The following is a 24,220-nucleotide window of genomic DNA, read 5'->3' on the forward strand; positions in this document are numbered from 1 at the left end:
TTTCAACTAAGAAAGCACATAGTGAAATTATATGCAAAGATAGAAACAGTATTTCATGATAAACCTAAGTTAAAAAGCAATGAACAAAAAAGAATATAATCATGAAAGTTTATAATTAGTAATTCAGCAAACAACCTTAGAGAAATATAGAGAAAAACCTATAAAAAGAGTTTGAGAAAAATGTAGAAGAGAAATACTGTACTTTGAAAGTTAAAATAATTTGGATGCTATTAAAGCTCTGGAAGACCCATTTGGATTCCACAAAAGAAATCAACAATCGTACATGTGATATAAAAATGGACTGTAATGATGTTTGGAAGATTTACTTATAAAAAAAATATTAAAATATTAATCAGTTACAGAACATTAAGAGAGAAAATATGCAAGTAAAATGCTGTCACGAGTATATTTCTGGAAATTAGAGATGGAACACTCATATCTCTACAATGCTGGAGTACTTCACCACTGCTTTTACCCATATACGTCTCCTCATATATAAATGATGTTTTCTCATGAATCTCAAATCCTATTAATACTTTTTGCTAATGATAGTACACTCCATTATTCTTCCTTTGATTCTGGTTCTCACATGCTGCAAACCAGACATTCCATAACCAGTACCTTAAACACTTAATGTGTTGGTTATCATTGGTCATTGAAGGTTAGAGTGGTGTTTTGGATTATATTGCTTGGAAATTGTGCACTCTTATTTTATCATTTTTTAAAAGATTATACCAACCATGAAAGTACAGCATTACTCATGGGACTGAAGAGCACGAATGTTATATGAACTGCAAGTAAAGTATCCCAAGCATTTCAGAAAAAAAAAAAAAAAAAAGATTTTCTTTCTTCTGATATTGGCCAAAGTAAGTGCCAGTGCATACTGTATAGCCACCTGCAACATGAAGCAAAGATGGTGGCAACAAAGCTTAGCATTGACAGAGAGCTTTGAGTCTTGCTATTGCAGCAGAGTTAACTACTTTTCATTTCCACTTCTCTCCACAGCCCCAGTCACTCTTCCTATTATTGCTCCTCTCAAACATACTTATGATACCTGCTCTATTTTCACATCTTTCTCCACAGAGTCTCCATACAGTACTCCATTACTTTCCACTGCAATCATTTATCTTTGATTCATCAGCCACACCATTTTTCTTACACTTCCAATTCTTAAAATGCCTCAATTCATTCTTCAACCTTACTAATCCTTTTCTAATATCCTCACTTGTGTTTATATCTTTCATATCAGTTTCTTTATCACTCTTCCTTCATTCTTCTACTATTTTGCCATCTTTTGCATCTTCCCATATTTTACCACTGTCTTTGCTGTGTCATTCACCACATTTGCCATTCAGTACTTTTGTTCTGCTCATATCATGTCACCATTGATGCCTCTTTCACCATATGCTGGACATTATGGAGAAGAAAGTTAGCCTTCTATGATATTTTTGTTGTCAGTTGACTCATTCCAACTGCATCAGTGAATTGGACAACCTTAGTCATTGTTCTGTTCTCTGTGTCTTCCCTCTGTTAATCAGTTCCTAAACATCAAAAAACTCATAGGGCTACCTGGAACAGCATCTTATTGTTCTTGATGAAACTTTCTCCTGGAAAATTGCTGCCATAGGCAGAATGCTCAAAGAAGTTCATGATCATCATCTCAATAATAACTTGCCAACACCACAACTTCATTGCCTTGTCAGTCCAAGAAGCAATTGAGGTAGAAAATAAAAAGCATAATACTATCATTCTGAATTTCCATTCAGAAATGGATGCTATATTAAATGACAATATTTGCAGGATGGCCAAATGCCTGACTTTGACTCCAAGAAATGTCTCAGGTTCATGTTTATATTGACCATGAACAACAAGTCAGAAGGTGGTAATGAATCAGTGACTTAAGGTGATAGTAGCAAGAATGGAACAAGAAGAATTAGTACTCATTTGATAGCAGGGAGATAGAGATACTGTGAAAGAGCAGGCAAGTAATCTGGTGAAAGGAGCATCAGTGGTGATATGAATGGCATGATATGAGCATAGCAAAAGTCCTGAATGGCAAATGTGGTACAAACGTGGTGAATGACACATTTGCCTGAATGGCAAATGTGTCATTTGATATTGTCATAGAAATGTTACGATATAACTTCTATGATATTGTCATAGAAAGTTAGTCTTCTATGACAAGATCATAGAAGGCTAACTTTCTTCTCCATAATGTCCAGCTTATGGTGAAAGAGGCATCAATGGTGACATGATATGAGCAGAGCAAAAGTACTGAATGGAAAATGTGATGAATGACACAGCAAAGACAGTGGTAAAATATGGGAAGATGCAAAAGATGGCAAAATAGTAGAAGAATATAGGAAGAGTGATAAAGAAACTGATATGAAAGATATAAACACAAGTGAGGATATTAGAAAAGGATTAGTAAGGTTGAAGAATGAATTGAGGCATTTTAAGAATTGGAAGTGTAAGAAAAATGGTGTGGCTGATGAATCAAAGATAAATGATTGCAGTGGAATGGTGGAAAGTAATGGAGTGCTGTGGAGAAAGATGTGAAAATAGAGCAGGTATCATAAGTATGTTTGAGAGGAGCAATAATAGGAAGAGTGACTGGGGCTGTGGAGAGAAGTGGAAATGAAAAGTAGTTAACTCTGCTGCAGTAGCAAGACTCAAAGCTCTCTGTCAATGCTAAGCTTTGTTGCCACCATCTTTGCTTCATGTTGCAGGTGGCTATACAGTATGCACTGGCACTTACTTTGGCCAATATCAGAAGAAAGAAAATCTTTTTTTTTTTTTTTTTTTCTGAAATGCTTGGGATACTTTACTTGCAGTTCATATAACATTCGTGCTCTTCAGTCCCATGAGTAATGCTGTACTTTCATGGTTGGTATAATCTTTTAAAAAATGATAAAATAAGAGTGCACAATTTCCAAGCAATACAATCCAAAACACCACTCTAACCCTCAATGACCAATGATAACCAACACATTAAGTGTTTAAGGTACTGGTTATGGAATGTCTGGTTTGCAGCATGTGAGAACCAGAATCAAAGGAAGAATAATGGAGTGTACTATCTAAGTTAAGCGGATAAAAAACCCCTTATTGTTTTTCAGCCAGTAAGTGAAACTAAGATCGAACACTACGATCTGTAACGTTTCATGCCGACGAACTGTCAGCGTATCCAAGCGTAAGTGACCACTTGGTAGGCTGACAGTTCGTCGGCATGAAATGTTACAGATCGTAGTGTTCGAATCTTAGTTTCACTTACTGGCTGAAAAACAATAAGGGATTTTTATCCACTTAACTTATATCAACCTCGCCAGAAAAAAATAGCCTTTTGGCTTTTCATCGGAGTGTACTATCATTAGCAAAATCTGATATGAAAAATATAAACACAAGTGAGGATATTAGAAAAAAAAATTGGTAAGATTGAGGAATGAATGAATGAATTGAGGCATTTTAAGAACTGGAAGAGTAAGAAGAATGGTGTGGCTGATGAATCAAAGCTGAATGATTGCAGTGGAAAGTAATGGAGTCCTGTATGGGACTCTGTGGAGAAAGATGTGAAAATGGAGCAGGTATCATAAGTATGTTTGAGAGGAGCAATGATAGGAAGAGTGACTGAGGCTGTGGAGAGGAGTGGAAATGAAGAGTAATTAACTGTGCTGGTTGGAAAAAATGATTTGTGAGGAAGTGGGAATGAGGTATCACGGGATGTGAGTGTTGTTAGAGATAGGTGAAGCAGAAGACTATGAGAGGGAGAATTGTGATTGTGTTTGCCAAGGTGTGATAGTAGAGAGCTAGAAGAAAATCAGTGGTTATGATTGGCATGGTAGCTAGAATGTGCAGGAAGAGAGAACTTGTTTGTGGATATATGGGATAAATTTGAAGGTAAAGAGAGCTGTTTGCTTCAGATGCTCTGATTTGAGTGATGGGGGTAAGGAATTGCAGGGGGAAAGGGGGAACCAGGTAAAGTTACTATGCTGTGCACCAGTGCAAGGGGTATTAGGAATAAGGTTGCAAAGAGTGTGGCCGTGATGCAGTTAGTGGAACTGAAGTTCACAGGACATATCACAAAAGTTGTAAGCCTTATCCAGAAAGTTGCTGCTATAATGTGAAGAATGCTAACATACACTAATAAGGAAATGATAGTTCCACTGTATAAGTCATTAATTAGGTTATATTTGGATTCCTATGCACAGATCTGGTCACTTGACTATATTAGTGATAAGAAAACATTGGAGAGATAGTACAGAACCAAATAACTAAGACTCTCTACTCAGAGCTCTGAAATATCAAGGATGAGGACAGATTGAGAGAATGTAGTCTTCAGAGCTTGGCAGATATGAGGAGGGGGTGATGTGATTGAAACATTTAAGTTGACAAGAGGAACCTATCAGATAGATACACAAAGAGGAGTCATCCTTGGAAATCATACAAAGATCATGAGTAAGGAAGTGATAAGTAGCTTTTTTTGCTTGGAAGTGGTAAATATGTGAAATGCATGGCCAGAGTGGGTGGTTAGTGCTGTAACATATTGAATGTATTCAAGGCAAAGCATGATAGTTATTGCGATCTATAGGTATTTGGTGATGAGTCTTTTCGACTCCAGAGGCTTTATAGTAAATTTCAGCCTAGTTGTGTCTACATTGATATATCTTCTAATAATGCTAGGCTTTCTTTAAAACACTCATCCAATTAGAAAATATGTATGAAAAGAAATGTGTATGTGAAAATAAAAAAAGCATGGTCTTTTGCTTTTTCCACAATAAATTTGGTGCATCACTAGATGTTATTTACCTTGCCTTGGAAATTTTCAGGTTTAGGCCAGATGACTAACACATCAAATAGCAAATATGAAATACATTTGCAAACATTTGTTCTTCATGATTATGTAGAAATCATGTAGAAATGAACTAAATTAAGTGAGTAGTATTATTGTTTCTTTGACTTGTTGATCAAATGCTTTTCTGTATTGTAAATTAACCAGAATGTATGCTGTGAAATCCATATGCTTAAAAATATCTGGAAAAAATTTCTTCTTGAATTGTTTAAGAGTATTCCATATTGGTTTAAAAAGTTATTTTAATATGTTTATGCTTTTTAGTTAATTAAGTTTAGAGCAATAAAAACTTATTAACTGTAAAAATTATTCTAAAATTCCTTATTCATTATCAATGCAATAAATCTGCTTATTAATACTCAGTTTTTGAAAGTTCATCTTGCATCTTTCAGAGTAAAAATAGTACATGGAACTGGGGGGATGAGTGGAAATTAACACTATTAAAAATGTCCCCATAGCGTTGAAAGTAACACACATAACAATTCAATTCACAATTCAGATTTGAAACGTGCTCCATAGTCCAGAGTTCCTGAAGGATTCAGTTAGCATTGTGTCATTCTTCTCCCATTCTCCTATCCAGGAGGTTGACTACCATGATGTGATTCATGGTTAACTACTCTTCCACATATTGTTGTAAGTGTTCATGACTGTAAATCTTTGTGTGTGTATGTGTGTGTGTGTGTGGGTGCGCACACGCGCATGCATGCATGCATGCATGCACAGGGCTGGTTTGCCTGTTTTGAGGGATAAAAAAACTCAAGTTTCTAGGTGAAAAAACCCTCTACATCCATATGAGACCAGCTAACTCACCTTTAGTTGAAAGAGACCAGTAAAGGTTGCTCACATTATTGATAGCAATCGAACCCAGGTCTTTCCAACCAAAGGGCTTCATCTATAATGACTGAGCTATGGAGGGTCATCATTCTTCCAGTATAATTTTTTTTTTATATTATTTTTATTTTTTTAGAATTCCATATCATTGTGTGCGGGTTGGACTCAGTAACAGCCAGAAGGTGGATCAATGGAATGGTGGTATGTTTTATTTATTTATTATTGTATATTGATTCTATTCATTTTTAAATTCTTCTTATCAGCATCAAACCTGTAGTATTTATCATGTGAAAATCCATTAAAAACCATCGAAATTCATCAGATTACAAATACTCTGGAAAAACTTTTTATTGGGATTATATTGATCAAGTGTATATAATAAACAACTAAGTTATACCAACTAAGTCTGTTGGCATCTTCAGGGTACATAACTGATGTAAGGCACTAAAAAGTAAAAAACTGTTACAAACTAAAATCAACCGATTCCAATTATATTAAACAAAGAACAGCGCACGTACAATACATTCATAGAGCATGGATGATCTCACTTGTTGTTATTTAGGAACGTTCTATAGTTGGCACTATAATTCAGTTCTGGCGAGTTGAAGGATCTGATAAGGGTTTTCCAGGTCACAGGAAAGATTAGTCCTTGGTTCCTGTTAAGGTTTTGTGTACAGCGGGCAACTGTTGTAGCCTCCTTAAAAATTCGGGAGCGGAAGTCCTCCTCCATGTAAGGAATTGTGCTTCTATCCCACTTTATGGTATGGTTCGTTCTTGAGAAATGAAATGCTAACCCCGATTTTTCTTTATTGACGTCACCTATATGTTCTTTTTGCCTAATTTCAAGGCTCGTTGAAATTTGGCCGATGTAATTCAAGCCACACGAGCATGGTATGTTATAAACTCCAGCATATTTGGAGAAAGGATGGCCATCTTTTGGAGATCTTAAGAATTGTCTAATCGTTTCTGTGGGTTTAAAGGCCACTCTTATTTTATGTGGTCTAAGGAGTCTAGCAATCTTATTGGAAACTGTCCCTAAGTATGGAATGACGATGGTAGAAATATAACATACATCATCTTGTTGTCTTTGTCGGGGTTCAGAGAAAAGTATCTTGTGGATGAGTCTTCAAGGAAATCCATTCATGGATATCAGGGATAGTTCTTCCTGGAGGTCTTGTTGATCTCTTTGTAAGGAGAGAGGCACGGTTCTTCAACATGTGTACAATACTAAGTTTCTGAGAAATGTGGTGTGAGGAAGTGAAATGTAAATAACGTCCTGTATTGGTAGGTTTGCGGTAAACTGAGAGGTTGATACTACCATTCGGAAGCTTCTTGATTAAAGTGTCCAGAAATGATAATTGGTTATCTTCTTCAAGTTCTAGAGTGAATTTGATTGTGTGGTGTAGAAAGTTGATTTTCTTAAGAAAGTCGAACAGGTCCTTTTTTTGTGTGGTTCCAAACGATAAAGATATCATCCACGTATCTCCACCATACTGTGGGTTTAGGGTCTGTTTGAGTTAAGATTTTACTTTCAAAATCCTCCATAAAGAGATCAGCACAAGATGGAGAGAGGGGGCTACCCATTGCAAGGCCAGTCAATTGCTGATATATGGTTTTATTCCATAAGAAAAAGTTTGATGTTAAACAATGACGGAACAGAGGAGTAATGTCTTGTGGGAGCAAACTTCCTAAAATGTTGATCACTTCCTCCACAGGGATGTTAGTGAATAGAGATGTAACATCCAGGTTGGCGAGTAAATCCGTATTGGAGATAGAGATGTTGTTCAGTTTCTGAAACGAAAAGTTGCGAATTTCGTATATAAGTGTCCGAATTATGGATGTGAGGTTTGAGGAGGCCTGCCAGGTGTTTAAATAACAGATAACATATTCAACAGTGATTTTAAACACCAGTGATTACGAAGATAAGATTAACAGCTTATTGTCGGATCAACCTACCGTGTCCTAGTCACAGACCCAATACTAAAGAACCACAATGATACCAACGATTTAATACGTCATATGGAGAACTGGTCTATAGACTTAAAACGAAGATTGAAATCCATGCATCCACTAACACCAAGACTATATGGCGCTCCTAAGGTACACAAAAATGGAATACCACTACGCCTGATTGTGGATGGAATCAATTCGCCAACTTATCTGTTATCTAAACACCTGGCAGGCCTCCTCAAACCTCACATCCATAATTCGGACATTTATATACGAAATTCACAACGTTTCGTTGAGAAACTGAACAACATCTCTATCTCCAATACGGATTTACTCGCCAGCCTGGATGTTACATCTCTATTCACTAACATCCCTGTGGAGGAAGTGATCAACATTTTAGGAAGTTTGCTCCCACAAGACATTACTCCTCTGTTCCGTCATTGTTTAACATCAAACTTTTTCTTATGGAATAAAACCATATATCAGCAATTGACTGGCCTTTCAATGGGTAGCCCCCTCTCTCCATCTTGTGCTGATCTCTTTATGGAGGATTTTGAAAGTAAAATCTTAACTCAAACAGACCCTAAACCCATAGTATGGTGGAGATACGTGGATGATATCTTTATCGTTTGGAACCACACAAAAAAGGACCTGTTCGACTTTCTTAAGAAAATCAACTCTCTACACCACACAATCAAATTCACTCTAGAACCTGAAGAAGATAACCAATTATCATTTCTGGACACTTTAATTAAGAAGCTTCTGAATGGTGGTATCAACCTCTCAGTTTACTGCAAACCTACCAATACAGGACGTTATTTACATTTCACTTCCTCATACCATATTTCTCAGAAACTTGAAGAAGATAACCAATTATCATTTCTGGACACTTTAATTAAGAAGCTTCTGAATGGTGGTATCAACCTCTCAGTTTACTGCAAACCTACCAATACAGGACGTTATTTACATTTCACTTCCTCATACCATATTTCTCAGAAACTTTATCGTTTGGAACCACACAAAAAAGGACCTGTTCGACTTTCTTAAGAAAATCAACTCTCTACACCACACAATCAAATTCACTCTAGAACCTGAAGAAGATAACCAATTATCATTTCTGGACACTTTAATTAAGAAGCTTCTGAATGGTGGTATCAACCTCTCAGTTTACTGCAAACCTACCAATACAGGACGTTATTTACATTTCACTTCCTCATACCATATTTCTCAGAAACTTAGTATTGTACACATGTTGAAGAACCATGCCTCTCTCCTTACAACAGATCAACAAGATCTCCAGGAAGAACTATCCCTGATATCCACCAACCTTACCATGAATGGATTTCCTCGAAGACTCGTCCACAAGATACTTTTCTCTGAACCCCGACAAAGACAACAAGATGATGTACGTTATATTTCTACCATCGTCATTCCATACTTAGGGACAGTTTCCAATAAGATTGCTAGACTCCTTAGACCACATAAAATAAGAGTGGCCTTTAAACCCACAGAAACGATTAGACAATTCTTAAGATCTCCAAAAGATGGCCATCCTTTCTCCAAATATGCTGGAGTTTATAACATACCATTCTCGTGCGGCTTGAATTACATCAGCCAAACTTCAAAGCACCTTAAAATTAGGCAAAAAGAACATATAGGTGACGTCAATAATAACAGAGAAGAAAAATTGGGGTTAGCGTTTCATTTCTCAAGAACGAACCATACCATAGAGTGGGATAAAAGCACAATTCCTTACATGGAGGAGGACTTCCGCTCCCGAATTTTTAAGGAGGCCACAACAGTTGCCCGCTATACACAAAACTTGAACAGGAACCAAGGACTAATCTTGCCCGTGATCTGGAAGACCCTTATCAGATCCTTCAACTCACCAGAACTGAATTATAGTGCCAACTATAGAACGTTCCTAAATAACAACAAGTGAGATCATCCACGCTCTATGAATGTATTGTATGCACGCTATTCTTTGTTTAATATAATTGGAATCGGTTGATTTTAGTTTGTAACAGTTTTTTACTTTTTAGTGCCTTACATCAGTTATGTACCCTGAAGATGCCAACAGACTTAGTTGGTATAACTTAGTTGTTTATTATATACACTTGATCAATATAATCCCAATAAAAAGTTTTTCCAGAGCCTTTTGGTCATGAAAATTAAACGTTTTTTACAAATACTCTGTTTGCCGTCTGATGCTGAATACTCTGTATATGCATTCATTATTCTAGTTTCATCAGTGATTGTATGTGATATGTTGCCTAAAAACGTATAATCAGTTAAGTCATGCCATGTTATTATTTTCAGTGTTCTAAGCTTATATTCATTAAAAGAGATTTGATTTCAGTATAAGGTTACCTTATGACTTTTCAACTGATGGGTCAAATTACTTGGTTACTGTGTGGTTATAAGAAGTTTTTGTCATATATGATTGACTCTGAATGAAATAGTAGAAGCATTCACCTTTAAATTATTAATTATAATTCTGAGAACTTGCATTTGTAGGAATGATATCTTAATCTCATCTGCCTTTAAAATTTGGGCCATTATGTTGAAAAATCTTTAATCAGACTAAATCTTAATTGTTGGTAGATATAATGGGTTCATCCAATCTCTGTAGTTGCTGTGTATCAGCTGTATTTGTTTTCTGCCCAGTTCTTTTTTGGCAGAAGAAGTCACTAGACAGAAAACAAATATATTTAATGCATGCTGATACACCTAAATCTGCTACCTATGTCATTAGCTAATGCACCTTTAATCCCAAAGCTGTTTTAAGTATTTCTCATGATCCTAGATGAGATTTAAACCTATGGCATTCTACTAACTGCTATAGATTGAAATTTCTCAATATTACTCTTGAATTTATTTAAAATTAAATTTGAAAATGTATCTTAATTTAAAGGAAATGGACATCAGTTTTTATCATTTGATTTTTGATCCTATATGAACCAGACATGATTAATTTTCACCTGTGGTAGAGATCATCAAAGTTATGTTTCTAGAATGAGCTCTAATGCTAAAAGAAACCAAATCTCACATTCCAATATTTCAGCTTAATTTAAATTTGCAAACAATAATTTTGATCATAACATTCATCACTTCAACATGTTAGCATCGGTGATTGTCACAGCCAAGTAATTTGATTTAATACAAACCTAATTGATGCATATTAATTAGGTTTGTATTATAGTTTATCTTAATATTATATTATCAAGATAAACTATATTATCTTGATATCTTGTTTGTCTTGTCTGCTGTATCTATCTTATCATACTGGCAAGGAAAATACATTAGTGCACCTAATGCATTCTTTACAACAGGCACATTAATCGAAAATGCACTAATCGAATATAATAACCTATGGGAAAAAGTATAATTCATTCCTCAAATTTCTCTTTTGAACCTTAATTTTTTTATAAAAGAATTAAGGTATGTCTCAGGGCCTAGTTAAAGGAAAACCATGAAGCTGAAAGACAATAAAACATATTCAGAATATAAATTTTATTATTCTACTTCTTAACAAAGAATTGAGCTAACGTAGTTTGGCGGTCATTTTGTTTCTTTTTTTCATAAGGTTATGGCCCTATTGCCTCTTCTACTCTTCTGCAAATTTTACTACTTCTCTCTTCATCAGGGTCAGCCTCCCAGCATTGCTGCTTAAAAACTTTGATTGTACGAAAAATATTTTCAAATTGTTTCTGTGAAATCTCTTTTGGCTGACTATCAGTGGTTAAATTTTCTTCATATTCTTCGGGATCTTCCCGCTGTGCATCTAAATTTAGCAGGTCAGTATCACTCAATTTTTCAGAATAAGATTTAATTAACTCTTGTACGTTATCATTGAAGGGGAGAAAGAAATGAAAGACGTACGAATTGGTCGCCAGCATGTGAAATCACGTGCTTTATAGATAAAATTTACCAACTACTATACAAGCAAAATAGTTACCACTTTAAAAACTACAATGATCATAAAAGAGAAATTAATTTTCTGACGTGTAATAATAAACAACTCATCCCAGAAGACGGATTGATTACCCTATTATCGGAATGGATTCTCCTTTTTGCGACGTGTGCAGAAGTGTCGAAAGGTTTCGAATTTGTGGGCGTACTATAGCAGTCGACATAAATTTTGGTGGTAAAAATTTGGAACATAGTATAACATAGTGTACATGGAAGTAGTGTAGTATGCCATACCATTAAAAATAACTTTGTAAGATGTTTTAAATTGGTAACTAAATTATTTCATTATGGTGAGTGATTTTTTAAAATAGTTAGCCATAAAAAATGGATAGAAAGAAAATTTTTAAAATCTATAACATTTATTTTTAAGATGTATATTAGTGCACTAATCAAATTTTAGAGGTGCACTAATTGAATTTGGGTATTGAAAAAAAAATGACACACTAATCGAAAATGCACTAATCGGGGGTGCATTAATTGAGGGATTACTGTAATCAGATAATTTGGAATTAACAAAAATGTCTTATGTTGAATTTAATAGCTGTATTTTCACATTTAAAGAATCTCTGAAAATGATACAATTTCCAACATGCATTAAAAATCAATGCTTCTCTTTTTACCAGAGTAACTGGAGTACCATAAAAGAGCTAATCTTTTATGCTATAGTTTTTTTTTTTTTTTCACTTGGTTACAAATGAAATTAAACTTGCCAAGAAATTATATTTTTGTTTAATCCTTTATCCTAGTGTAAGCAAACAAACAGAGTTTGTATATGAAGTTTCTTCACGACTAGGCTACTTATATATATATATAAAATAAAAAATAAAAAACCTCCCATTGGAGGAGGTTTTGGGTCTACTACTCCCATGATGATCCAGTCCATATTGGGAGAAGACAATCACAAACATCCATACCTATGCGGGATTCAAACCTGCAGCCTCTTGGCTGCAGAGCAGATACGTAAACTGCTCATCCAACCAGGCAGGTACTTATATATAAACACACACACACACACACACACACACACACACACACACACACACACACACACACACACACACACACACACACACACACACACAGAGAGAGAGAGAAAGAGAGAGAGACCTTAGTTGCATTATGGGAAGGGGTCACTACCCACCAGTGTCAACCATTGAGGTTTCATCAGTGGGAGCCAGACCCAGAAGAGATACCAAGGTTGATGTAATGCAGAAGTTATGTATGAGAAATATACATGGTCATAAATGGAAATATGACTTCTGAATTAATGCAACCTTTGTATCTCTTCTAGGTCTGACTCCCACTGATGAGACCTCAATAAAGGGTGGAATACTCTGAATACTGACCCTTTCAATAATACACATTTGAAAGGGTGTTCTCTGCATTATGGAATACTAAGGCAATGGATGTGAAGTCATCAGTCTCTGTATAAAAGTAGCCTGCTCATGAAGAAACTATTAATCCTTGAATATAGGATTAAACAAGAATATAATTTCTTGGCAAGCTTAATTTTTGTCCTTTTATGATTGTAATAACTGTCATAGATCATGACAAATGTTACACAGCACATATTAACAATGGAATGTGTGTGATTCTGCACCATGATATGCTCTGTCTGTTTAATAATGATTTCATTAATATTATTATTATTATTATTCAGGCCTCCAAGGAGTCAAAAGACTCTTCGCAGGAGGTCCTTCCTAGGAAACACAAGTCTATCATACCATTCCTTAAACTCATTGACCATTCTCGCTCTCACTGCCCTATCAGGTAATGCATTCCACAGTTCAACCCTCCCCCCCCATGCAAAGAAACTACTCCTCACCCTCTTGCTCACAGTTTCCTTTTGTAACTTCTAGGGATGTCCCCTTGTCATCACTCCTTCCCACTGTTCAACCAAGCGAAAGAACTCCCCAGTGTCAACCCAGTAACCACCTCTCAACAGTTTAAAAGTCTCAATCGTATCACCTCTCCTTCTTCTATCCACCAAACTCTGTGTAGTCCGCATTCCCTCAGCCGATCCTCATAACTAACATTGTACAGTGCTGAAACTGTCTTTGTTATCCACCTTCGCACCCTTTTCCACAGTTAAATTATCCCCTTCAAATCCTGGGGACCAAATCTGAGAACAACAGTCTAAGTGTGGTCTGATCAGGGTCTTATACAACGGAATGATAACTCTTTTATATCTGCAGGTCAGCGTCCTTCTCAGTATTGCAGCAATCCTCTGTGTTACCTTCACCACCTTCGCAATATGTCCCCTGCATTTCAGGTTTCTATCAATCATCAACTCCAGATCTCTTGTCTCCCCTACTTCCTCCAGTACAACTCCTCCAGTAGAGTATGAAGTGTCCCAAATCTCAAAATCTTTCATTTTGCTGCATTAAAGCGATACCCCAATTCATTTGCCCATCTGTCTAGCTTATTCAAATCCTTTTGCAGGACTACCACATCTGCACTATTACTAATAACCCTTCCCAGCTTCGCATCATCTACAAACAACTGAATATCCTCTTTCAATCCACTGACAATGTCATTGATATAAAGGTTAAACAATATAGGTCCCAGTACTGAGCCCTGTGGGACCCCACTTGTAACCCTCTGCCTCCTTGAAACTGCCCCACCATACACATCCTGGCAACTGTTGAACTACCTAAAAACCTCCCAGAGACAAGACTTCAACAATGGCTTGCACTATATCCTGAAAATAATACTGGTATTCGAGTAGCTGAACATCTTCCACGTGGTGCCCAATTGGACTGGAATATTTGGAAAAGCCTCAACAGACTGCGAACGACAGAACACTGCAAACAAAACCTCATCAAATGGGGCTACCTCACTGGCCCAGACAATTGTGAGTGTGGGACAACCCAGTCCATAGATCACCTTCTTGCTAGCCACTTTCTTCTCTCACTTTGCACAAAAGAGGACCTTATATCCTGCACAGAAAGAGCAGCTGATTGTGCAAGATACTGGAGGAACATCTGACCATATTTATTGTATATAAGTTATGTATAGTTTCCTTTTTTCATATTTAATCATTATTTCCCTGTATAATTCACCTACCAAATCTAAGCTGATTGTAACGTATCCTAATTTGTTATAAATGTTGTACCACTTACTTACTACTGTACCACTTGTGTTTGGATACGAAATAAAAAAAAAAAAAACCATACACAACTCTCTGATACCTATCAGACAGCCAATCCTGTATCCAGTTGACCAACCTGACATCCAAACCCATGTGCTGCAACTTAAATATCAGCTTATCATGTGGCACCCTGTCAAATGCCTTCGCTAAATCCAAGAAAATGGCAGTATATGCCTTTCCTTCATCTACTTCTCTTGTAATTATAAAAGTCTAGCATATTACTAAAACAAGAGCGCCCCCCCTCACAAATCCATGTTGACTCTCACAGATAACATTACCCTAATCTGCCCAATGTTGTATACAGTCCCTAACTAATTTCTCCAAGATCTTAACAACTACTGATGACACAGAAACTGGCCTATAATTAGATACTTGCAGTCTGCTATCTCCCTTATGCAATATCAGTTTTATGAATTAAAAAATTATAATGCTTTTACCTGTTTTCAAATAGACATTTAATTTTATATTCAATTATGCCATAATTCTTATTAAAATAGTTGAATGAATAAATACTTTTACTTTCATACTTATATTGTAGTTATACTGGATTCATTACAATATTTTTCTTTAGCTAAAAGAATATCTAGAACATCATATTACAAGTGTGATACTTTTCTTTTTACAAACCTCGTTAACAACACTGTTAATCTGATTCAAAGTAAGCTTTCTTTCCATGGATGTCTTTTTTTTTGTAAAGATGTTTTCTACAGGCAGAATGAATGAAATGCCATGGATTGTCTCTTGCTCATGCGACCACTGACTTGTTTATGGAATATTTTGAACAACTATATATTTAATATTTTGAAAATTATGATATGATTAAAACAAAAGTATTATTTCTTGAATGATATATAATTAATTGGTGTTACTGATATATTACAGAACTTGTATAGTGAAATAGTATAGCATGTCTAGTACTGCATTTTGCTGTCCTTAGAGACTACATTAAAAAAAAAAAAAAACTCTGAAAAATAAGAGTATGTGAATAAGTTTTTTTTTTTTAATTTACAATATCACAGATATTACTTATTTCTTTCAAACTGGGTACCTTTTTTGGAGAGGTTCTTCCTATAGGCAGACTGTACAATTGTCAGGGTTATCCTTTCTTATCATACTTGTCTTCTGTTTATGGAATATTTTGAACAACGCTGTATTTAACATTTTGAAAATTATATTTTGGATGAAAACAGAAGAGTGATTTTTGCTGAATGATACATTATTGAACCAAGCCTAAAATTATTCTTTGGTTTTGTCACTGTTTCACATTGCAGCCATTTTCTCTCACTCTCCAGTAGAAATGTAATTCATTGCAGACATGAGTGTTAATTCTATCTCTGGAACAGGCAGCAAAAAGTTTCTTTTATAAAAAAAAGCTATGTTAAAAATTATGTAAATTGAATTCATAAGTGCCCCATTTGCTGAGTTGGCTGATAAAACTTAGTCCTCCCTTTCATTTATTTTCTTTCAGTTAACTGGATTTGTGTGTGTGTATGTGTGTGTGTGTGTGTGTGTGTGTGTGTGTTTTCTTTAATGTGAATCCCATTTGTCACTGGTAGATATACATAAGGACAATCCTCATGTATATCTATAATACAAGGGTCGTCTGAAAAGTTCTCGACCATAGATGGCAACACTATTGGCAAGATTTTTTTTTTTTCCTAAGTTGGTACATCTGTCAGAAGCATCCATGTGAAATTGAAAGTTATTCTATCGAGTAGTTATACAGCTGTCTGAAGCAAAAGTGTTGTTTGTATCCCTTGAAATGGATAAAATTGAGTATCGTGCGGTTCTAAAATTCTTTGTAAAAGAAGGTTTAACACCAAAAGAAATTCGTTCGAAGTTCATAAAAGTTTATGGGTACTCTTCTCCTTCGTTTTCAACAAAATTAAGAAATAGGCTTCCGAGTTTAAATGTGGCCATAACAGCCTGGAAGATGATCTACGTGAAGGATGTCCAAAAGGTGTAATAATATCAGAAATAATCGATCAAGTGCACGATATGGTGTTGGATGACTGGCGAGTCCAAGTGCATGAAATTGCTGAGACTATAGGCATTTCAAAAGAATGTGTAGGATATATTTTGCATGAAGAATTGCAAATGAAAAAGCTTTGCTCAACAGCAGATCAAAAATGCACTCGCATGAAAATCTCTGAACAGTGCTTGAAGCGTTTTAACAAGAATAAAACTGATTTTGTTCATTGATTTATTACTATGGATGAGACTTGGATTCACTATTGTACACCAAAATCCAAACAGCAGTCAAAACAGTGGACAGAAGCCAGTTGTTCAGTGCCAAAGAAGACAAAGTCGGTTCTGTCAGCAGGAAAGGCCATGGTATCAGTGTTTTGGGATGCTAAAGGCATTTTGTTTATTAATTATTTTGAAAAAGGTAAAACAATAACCATGGAATATTATTCCGATCTTTTAACCAGACTAGACGAAAAAATTCGTGCTGGTATGTCCCAATCATGGGTCATTCTATCGCCCTGATTCGGCAATAGAATGACCTACCTCTCTTGTGCTGATAATACATCCATGATCAAAGTTGCTAAGATTGCCACATTTACTCATGTTCATCGGTTGCGATACACTGTTGGAAAACCCTGATCTCTGCCTATTTACCATCTATTCTTGATTTGGGTATGTTTCACTCTGTGTGGGGGGGGGGATGCTAGTGTCAACTTTCCATCACCTCTATCTCTAATGTTTTATCCATTGAGCATATAAATTTTGAAAATGCCTAACTTTAATATACTGTTCTTACTTGGGAGAAGTGGACCCGAAACATCATTAAAAGTGTTTGTTACCACTATCCTTAAGTAAGAAATCTGGATAATAGGTAGGCCCTCCTCTCTTACACTTACTCCATTCACTTTTTCATAATGTTGTGTGTGTGTGTGTGTGTGTGTCTGTATTATGTCCTATGCTGAATATCCACTATCATTCTTCCATTTTCCCTTCAGCTTGTAAAAGCAAGCAGCTGTTTAAAAGGCATATTTCAGTTTCTCCTTAACCTTTCCCACTGATGTGTTAGGTTTTGTAACCCCTTGTTCAAGGGTTGATAAAAAATAAATTAAACGAATTCTCTTTTATTTTGTCCAAAATTGTGATGACTGAATTCTTGAATTCTGTCTAGCCAGTTCTGAACTTATTTCTTGGTATTATCCTGTTCTCTTTTTACCTTTTAAATGGCCTGATTTAAAGTAAAATTGAAAATTCCTGAAAATTTTCAATATGGACAAATTTTTTTTTAATTTCTGTTTGGCCAAAAGGAAAGTTCTTATTTTGTATAATTTTGAAATGCTGAAATATTGTATCACTCAATAATGATGAAGGTATTTAATTTTTAACATTTACATTATGATAAATTACAGATGTGAAGTTTTTAAAAATATTAACTATATTTTAAGTTATACAGATTCAATACATACTTCTGAAATTTAAAATTTCAGTAATAAAAAAGTTTAATGAGATAAATGAAATTTAGTTGACATTAGTGGCAACCCTAACAAGATCAGTTAATACATACCAAGAGTCACATTTTCTGAGTTTTTAGTTATTAAAAAACTAATTATAGAATAAGCCTCCCCACTTATCTTTGGGAAAAATATAAAAGTAATACAAAAGTAATCAAATTTTTTTAAAAAAGTGCCTTGTACCCTCTTAAAGACAACCTTTCACTTACCCCCTTGTGGAACACATACCACACTTTGGGAAACATTGCACTAGTGCCACTGCAGATTGCCCAGTTTGTCCAAATTTCATTAAACTCATCTAGTGTGGAATTATCTGGACAGATAGAATAAAATAAATCAAATAGGTGCTTATAAATTTTGTTAAATACATCTAAAAATTAAATGAATTAAATTGCCAATAATTAAAAACAAAATCAAGCATCACATTTGGAGGGGGGGAAAAACTACTATCATTGCCAAAAACTACCAACAAAACACCATTACCTCTCAGACAAAAGATAGTAATATATATGACTATAGAATGATATGCTGACTTACTGGGCGTGTCATTTAGAATTTTTACTGTTTTGAGTAATTGCTTTTCTCTAATTTAGATAATTCAAATTTCATGTAATGTGCTTCTTAAATCAAGAGAAAAAGTATGTATTATACATTTCATAAAAATCCCTTTTCAAATGTGTACAGATTTTCTTTTCTTTCTTTTTTTTATTATTTAGCTTAGTTTATTAAACTATGAGGATGGTATGTTAGAACAAGATTCAATAATACCCATAGTTGATGGTGGCACTGAAGGATTTAAGGGAAATGCAAGAGTTATCATTCCAGGAATATCAGCATGTATAGAATGTACTTTAGATCTTTATCCTCCACAGGTAAATTACACAAGACTGTAAAATCAAAAATTAAATTTTTGATTTTATAGTCAATTATTATTATTACTTTTTTTACTTTACTTTTGTTATTTCATTTGTTACTTTTAATCTGTGTGGAGGAAGGGGAGTAGTTGATAATGTGAGAATTACTGTAGCATAATTAGAAGAACAATCTGCATACATCCTTTGGTTGGAAAAGACTTCTTTGATTCTCATCGGTGACAGAAACATTTGTATAAAGTAATAAAAAAGGGGGGGGGGTTCTTCCTGTAAGTAAAGTTTTTCATCGTAGAAACTAAAGGGTTGAGAACTGTATCAATATATGTGCCCTTTAAAAAAGGGCTGGAATGGAAGAGAATTATTTTTGAGTTGTACAGAGAGCTGAAACCTAAAAGGCTTCAAGGATAAAACATGGACTTAGGTCTGGCAGTCAGGAGTGTGGATTTTAGAAACAAGTTAAAGTGCAAATTAGGAATTGGCAAGTTCTTTCATGAATTTGGAGATTCATGAAATTTAATAATTTGGAGATTCAATAAACACTGAATCAAAAAGTATCCCTCAGATAGCCACTTAAAGGTTTATTGCTAGATACCTTTCATAAAACAGTTAACCAATTATTTTTATAAATCCATTAACTGTTGACTTGTAATAGTTTGTGTAAAGGATGAAATTGGTCTGAACTAATCACACTGGTTTCTGTAAATTAAGGGAATAAGAGAAAAATTGCGATAACTTGGGGGGGGGGGGAATATGTGAAAGTCAGTTGTCATATGTGGCTACGTTACATAAAAAGTGACACATAGTCTGATTATTGTATACAAATCAGTGGTTGTAAGACTAGAGGTTGACCAAAGTCTGGCATGCGAGTTGTTCTGTAGTTCACAGACTATGGAACCAGTTCCAGCAATCACAAACAGCATCATAGAGATACAGTGAAGGAAGGCCACAACCACAGCAGGTAACTGATATCTCTGTTTATTTGCTCGCCAAAACAGGAGGGCTTAACTGAATCAGCTATATACCAATACCTTGCATTGGTATCTGCTTTGACTGTGCATAGGAGGCTTCATGATGGTAGCTTTTATGCTAGGTGACTGGTGGTCTGTGCCCATGATAATTGTTCAGTATTGTTTGTAGATGAGTCCCCAATATGCTCTACAAAGTGAACCAGGGACACATTATCATCCCTTTAATATCTGTGAACGGGACACTCATGACAGAAGTAGTGTAATTGTTTGGGTAGACATCTTGTTGGGTGGATGCACTGACCTATATGTGCATTTCTGGAACTATGAATGATGCAAATTATAGAGACAAGGTCTTGGACTTTGTATTCATCTGTACACGTGCAATAGTTGAGACATTTATCCTACAAGATGATAATGCTCATCCTATTCAAGCAAAGCTCATGGGCCAATATCTTCAAGAAGAGACTATGGACTGGCCAGCCAGGTCTTCTGACCTTAACCTATATAACTTGTTTTGGATGCTCTAAGTAGATACGTTGCTACTCTCAACCTCCCCCCCCCTCAAAAGCATTGTGAATGTTGTGAAGTGGGGGGGAGGAAGTAGCCATATTCCTTATTGAGGCACTTTAACAATTTCATTTTGACCTCTTCTTTTTTGACCATTGTCTTCATGTATCCATTTGTTACTGAATTAAGCTCTTTATTTACAATTTTTGTGGATGTTTCTTTCACGTTTCATGTCATATTGCTTTTCACCGAATTATGTAAAAAATTTATCATACAGTTTTTGAGTTATTGAGATTTTTCTCTTTGTTCCTTAATTTTTGGAAATCAGTGTATTTTAGCTATGTGAGTTTTTAATATAATAGAAAGGAGAAAAGTGAGGGAGATTTTCTTCACCTATAAAACTTTTTATCATTTTGCCATTAATGAGTCAGTGAGATACAAATTGTGAAAAAAAAATGCTATTTTACTTCTGTTGCAAATTAATATTAAAAGATTAAAGATGTGGGTGTGTTATCTGATGTAGTATAACAAAAGGTCATGGTAAAAAAAAAATCAGAGAAAATAAATAAAATAATATTGAAGTAATAAATTCGTGTGCTTGCATAATAACATGCAGTTTTTTTTTTTGTTTGTGTGTGTGTGTGAGAGAGAGAGAGAGAGAGAGTTGTGTAGTTTAGGGCTCTAAGAGAAAATTTAAGTGGTGAGTTTGACCTTTTATTTATTTGTTATTTTTTCTTTACATTGTTTATATATGGCTGATGTAATTAATTCTAAGTTATGGTTAGATAAGAGTTATGGCTTGCTCATTGGTGGGAATGATAGTAAAGCAGCTTCTCATCATATATTCCAGCTGAAGGGAAAAATAATAAAAAAAAAACAATTGTATTATGTGACAGTATATAGAATTTTGCAATAGAATTCTAAGAAATGCAGTTGACAAACTACATATAAAAGCAGCAGTTGTTTTAATTAATTAAAAACCACTGGCTGGGGTGCTTAAGGGTCAAAGCTGTATAACTGAGAGGAGACCTCTACATAGAGATGGAATGCAGAGAACCGACCAGGGCTTCTGACTTAATGTCCAATCCTCACCTTCTCATGGTGCACCCTGTTGGGTATCTACCTGGATACTGAATGAATGAAGATGGGCTGGCAGTTTGGGATTAAGCCAACCAAATTGTATTCTTATTGGCTTCAACCAAAATACAAAATGATGGAACAACATGACAAAATTTCATGCCAGCTGGGGACTTATTTTTCATTGGTCATCTGTTCAAATGATTCCACATCCATATTAACTAAGAAAGATGAAAATGAATGCATCTGTGGCCACATCATTCTGTTCACAGTAAGTATCTTACTATGAACTGAAAAAGGTGGGTGTTACTAAGACAGTATCTTGAAAGGATACAATGGTAATTGGTGGAGCATATTTTCTAGAAGCAATAGCACTTCTTTAGGCACATTAGTGAGACGACTCATGATGCTGAAAATTGTTAATATGATTGTAGGATCCAAAATGGTGTCCTTGATGTCAGAGAGTGTCTTGCATTCACAATTAGTCTCACTGTCATATTAATGTATTTTAGGTGCTCCACAGACCCATGGGATCTGTAAATGTAATTTGATTAAATTGAATTTCTTCTGGCTAGTTGCAAAGGCCATTGATTAAGTTATTATTAAGAACTGCAAGCAGGATCATCTTCTAATTTTCTGTAGATGATATTGTATCTTTTAGCAGGAATGTCATCTTGTTTCTATAAAGACTGTAATCTAGAATTACAGGTGAGTTGCCATTCTCAGTTTTCATAATTAAAATATAATCATTGTTACAAATGCTCAGTTTTATTTACCTTTTTATAAATGAGTATTATGAAAGCAGTATGCCAATCATCTGGAGTTTTTTGTTTTTTTTTGACCAGACCAATTGAAATGTGAATTCGGTACTATAGACAGTATCAAACTTTTATATCTTCATATCTGAGCATGTCTGGTTGAATATCATTTATTTCAGCTGCCATTCTGTATTTCAGATTTCTGATAGGCTTTTCTCCTACCACCAGTTCTGATATCTACTGATGACTATATTTCTCCTGAATACTTCCTGCTGTTCTTTTGTGACTATTTCATTTAATAATTTTTCAGAAGAATAACTCCAGATATTCAGGATATCGCCATCTTTAGATGTTACATCACCTTTGTCATTTCTGATTCCTTTTATGCTACTCCTCTTTCTTTTAAAATAAATTAAAGATGCTAAGAAATTATATTCTTGGTTTCATTCTTTATCCAAGTGAATCAGACAAAGTATGCACATGAAGTAACTTCATGACTGGGCTACTTGTATATAGAGACTGGTGACTTCACATCATTTGCCTTAGTATCCTATAATGCAATGCACATTATCCTTACAGATATGCATAATGCTATGCATTATGGAAGGGAGCCACTATTCAGACTGGTTTCTACCTTTATTAAGGTCTCATCAGTGAGAACCAGAAGTGGAACCAAGGTTGAAGTAATGCAAAAGTCATATTTCCATATAAAGTAGTTAAAAGGTGTCACACCTTATAACTAAAATACTCTGGATTACAGATATATATTGAAAGTTTTTTTTTTTTTTTTTCAATTGGTCATACTATAAATTAAAGATCCAAGAAATTATATTCTTGGTTTCATCCTTTATCCAAGTGTAAGCAAACAAAGTTTGCACATGAAGTAACTTTCTTCGTTCTTTTATTGCGAAGTTTCTTTAGAATGTAGTTTTTGTTTTCTTTGCTATCTCCTGACTTAACTGATTTACATTTTTTTTTTCCTGTAATCTCTAAGGGCACAGGCTGACTTTCTTGTCAGAAATTTAGATATGATTTCTTTAGATAGAAATGTCTAACCTGTAGAGTCCTCTGTATATGTGTGTGTGTGTGTGTGTGTGTGTGTGTGTGTGTGTGTGTGTGTGTGTGTGTGTGTGTGTGTGTGTGTGTGTGTGTGTGTGTGTGTGTGCGTGCGCTGTTTGTATATGAGTTATATTTCAGCACTCAAAGCTACTTAAAAAAATGTTTTAAAAACTTTGCCTGTTTTTAAATCTTTCATACGTTTATTATTATTTTTATCATGCTCAAAACTAAGTAATATATTGTATAATAATATTAATAAAAATTCTTTAATAAAAGTGTTTGGGAAATTTGCATGATGTTTTATAACCATCTGATTTTGAAAGTCAGGTTTATTTAGAATTTCATGCTGTTTTATTATAGAAAGAAAAGAAGGGCAACTTGAACTGGTTTAAGAGTTATTGTATGATCTCAGTATTACTTCTGTTAAACTATGTATACATATATGTGCAAAATTAGTCATAGTCTTAGACAGTTCCTCAAACTGTCTAAAATATGACTAAGAATATCTAAGTACACATATATTTTCACATCAGATACACATATTCTTAGTGTATCTGATGTGAAAACTGGTTTAAAATAAATTTTGCTGTTGCTAGCTTTTTGAATTCAGTTTGGAATCCACAAGAACTATCATTTGAACATTGGTTTCTACTCTGCTTGAAGGATGATAATACATGAATTGAATTATGCTTACTTTAAATTAATATCATTAAATCCATTTACTGTAAATGTTGTTTATTCATTTACTTGATT

At 34.8% G+C, this 24,220-nt stretch overlaps 2 protein-coding genes across 4 annotated transcripts in view; one reads left to right on the forward strand and one right to left on the reverse strand.

Annotated features, from left to right (window-relative positions):
- Uba3 (Ubiquitin-like activating enzyme 3) overlaps positions 1 to 24,220 on the forward strand; it is a 194,031-nt gene that overhangs the window by 74,171 nt on the left and 95,640 nt on the right. For both annotated transcript variants that reach the window (XM_090392570.1, XM_090392573.1), the window contains 2 exons: positions 5,814 to 5,878; positions 18,943 to 19,098. In XM_090392570.1, coding sequence (XP_090248696.1) covers positions 5,814 to 5,878; positions 18,943 to 19,098 — 221 coding nt within the window. The remainder of the gene's footprint in view (positions 1 to 5,813; positions 5,879 to 18,942; positions 19,099 to 24,220) is intronic.
- Positions 1 to 24,220, reverse strand: part of LOC150106612 (uncharacterized) — a 300,527-nt gene that overhangs the window by 41,648 nt on the left and 234,659 nt on the right. For both annotated transcript variants that reach the window (XM_090392575.1, XM_090392574.1), the window contains exon 3: positions 18,436 to 18,539. In XM_090392575.1, coding sequence (XP_090248701.1) covers positions 18,436 to 18,539 — 104 coding nt within the window. The remainder of the gene's footprint in view (positions 1 to 18,435; positions 18,540 to 24,220) is intronic.

The sequence above is a fragment of the Typopeltis vanoorti genome, chromosome 5 (genome assembly GCF_054136105.1).
Source record: "Typopeltis vanoorti isolate ZY-2024b chromosome 5, IOZ_Tvanoo_1.0, whole genome shotgun sequence".
NCBI classification, from domain to species: domain Eukaryota; kingdom Metazoa; phylum Arthropoda; class Arachnida; order Uropygi; family Thelyphonidae; genus Typopeltis; species Typopeltis vanoorti.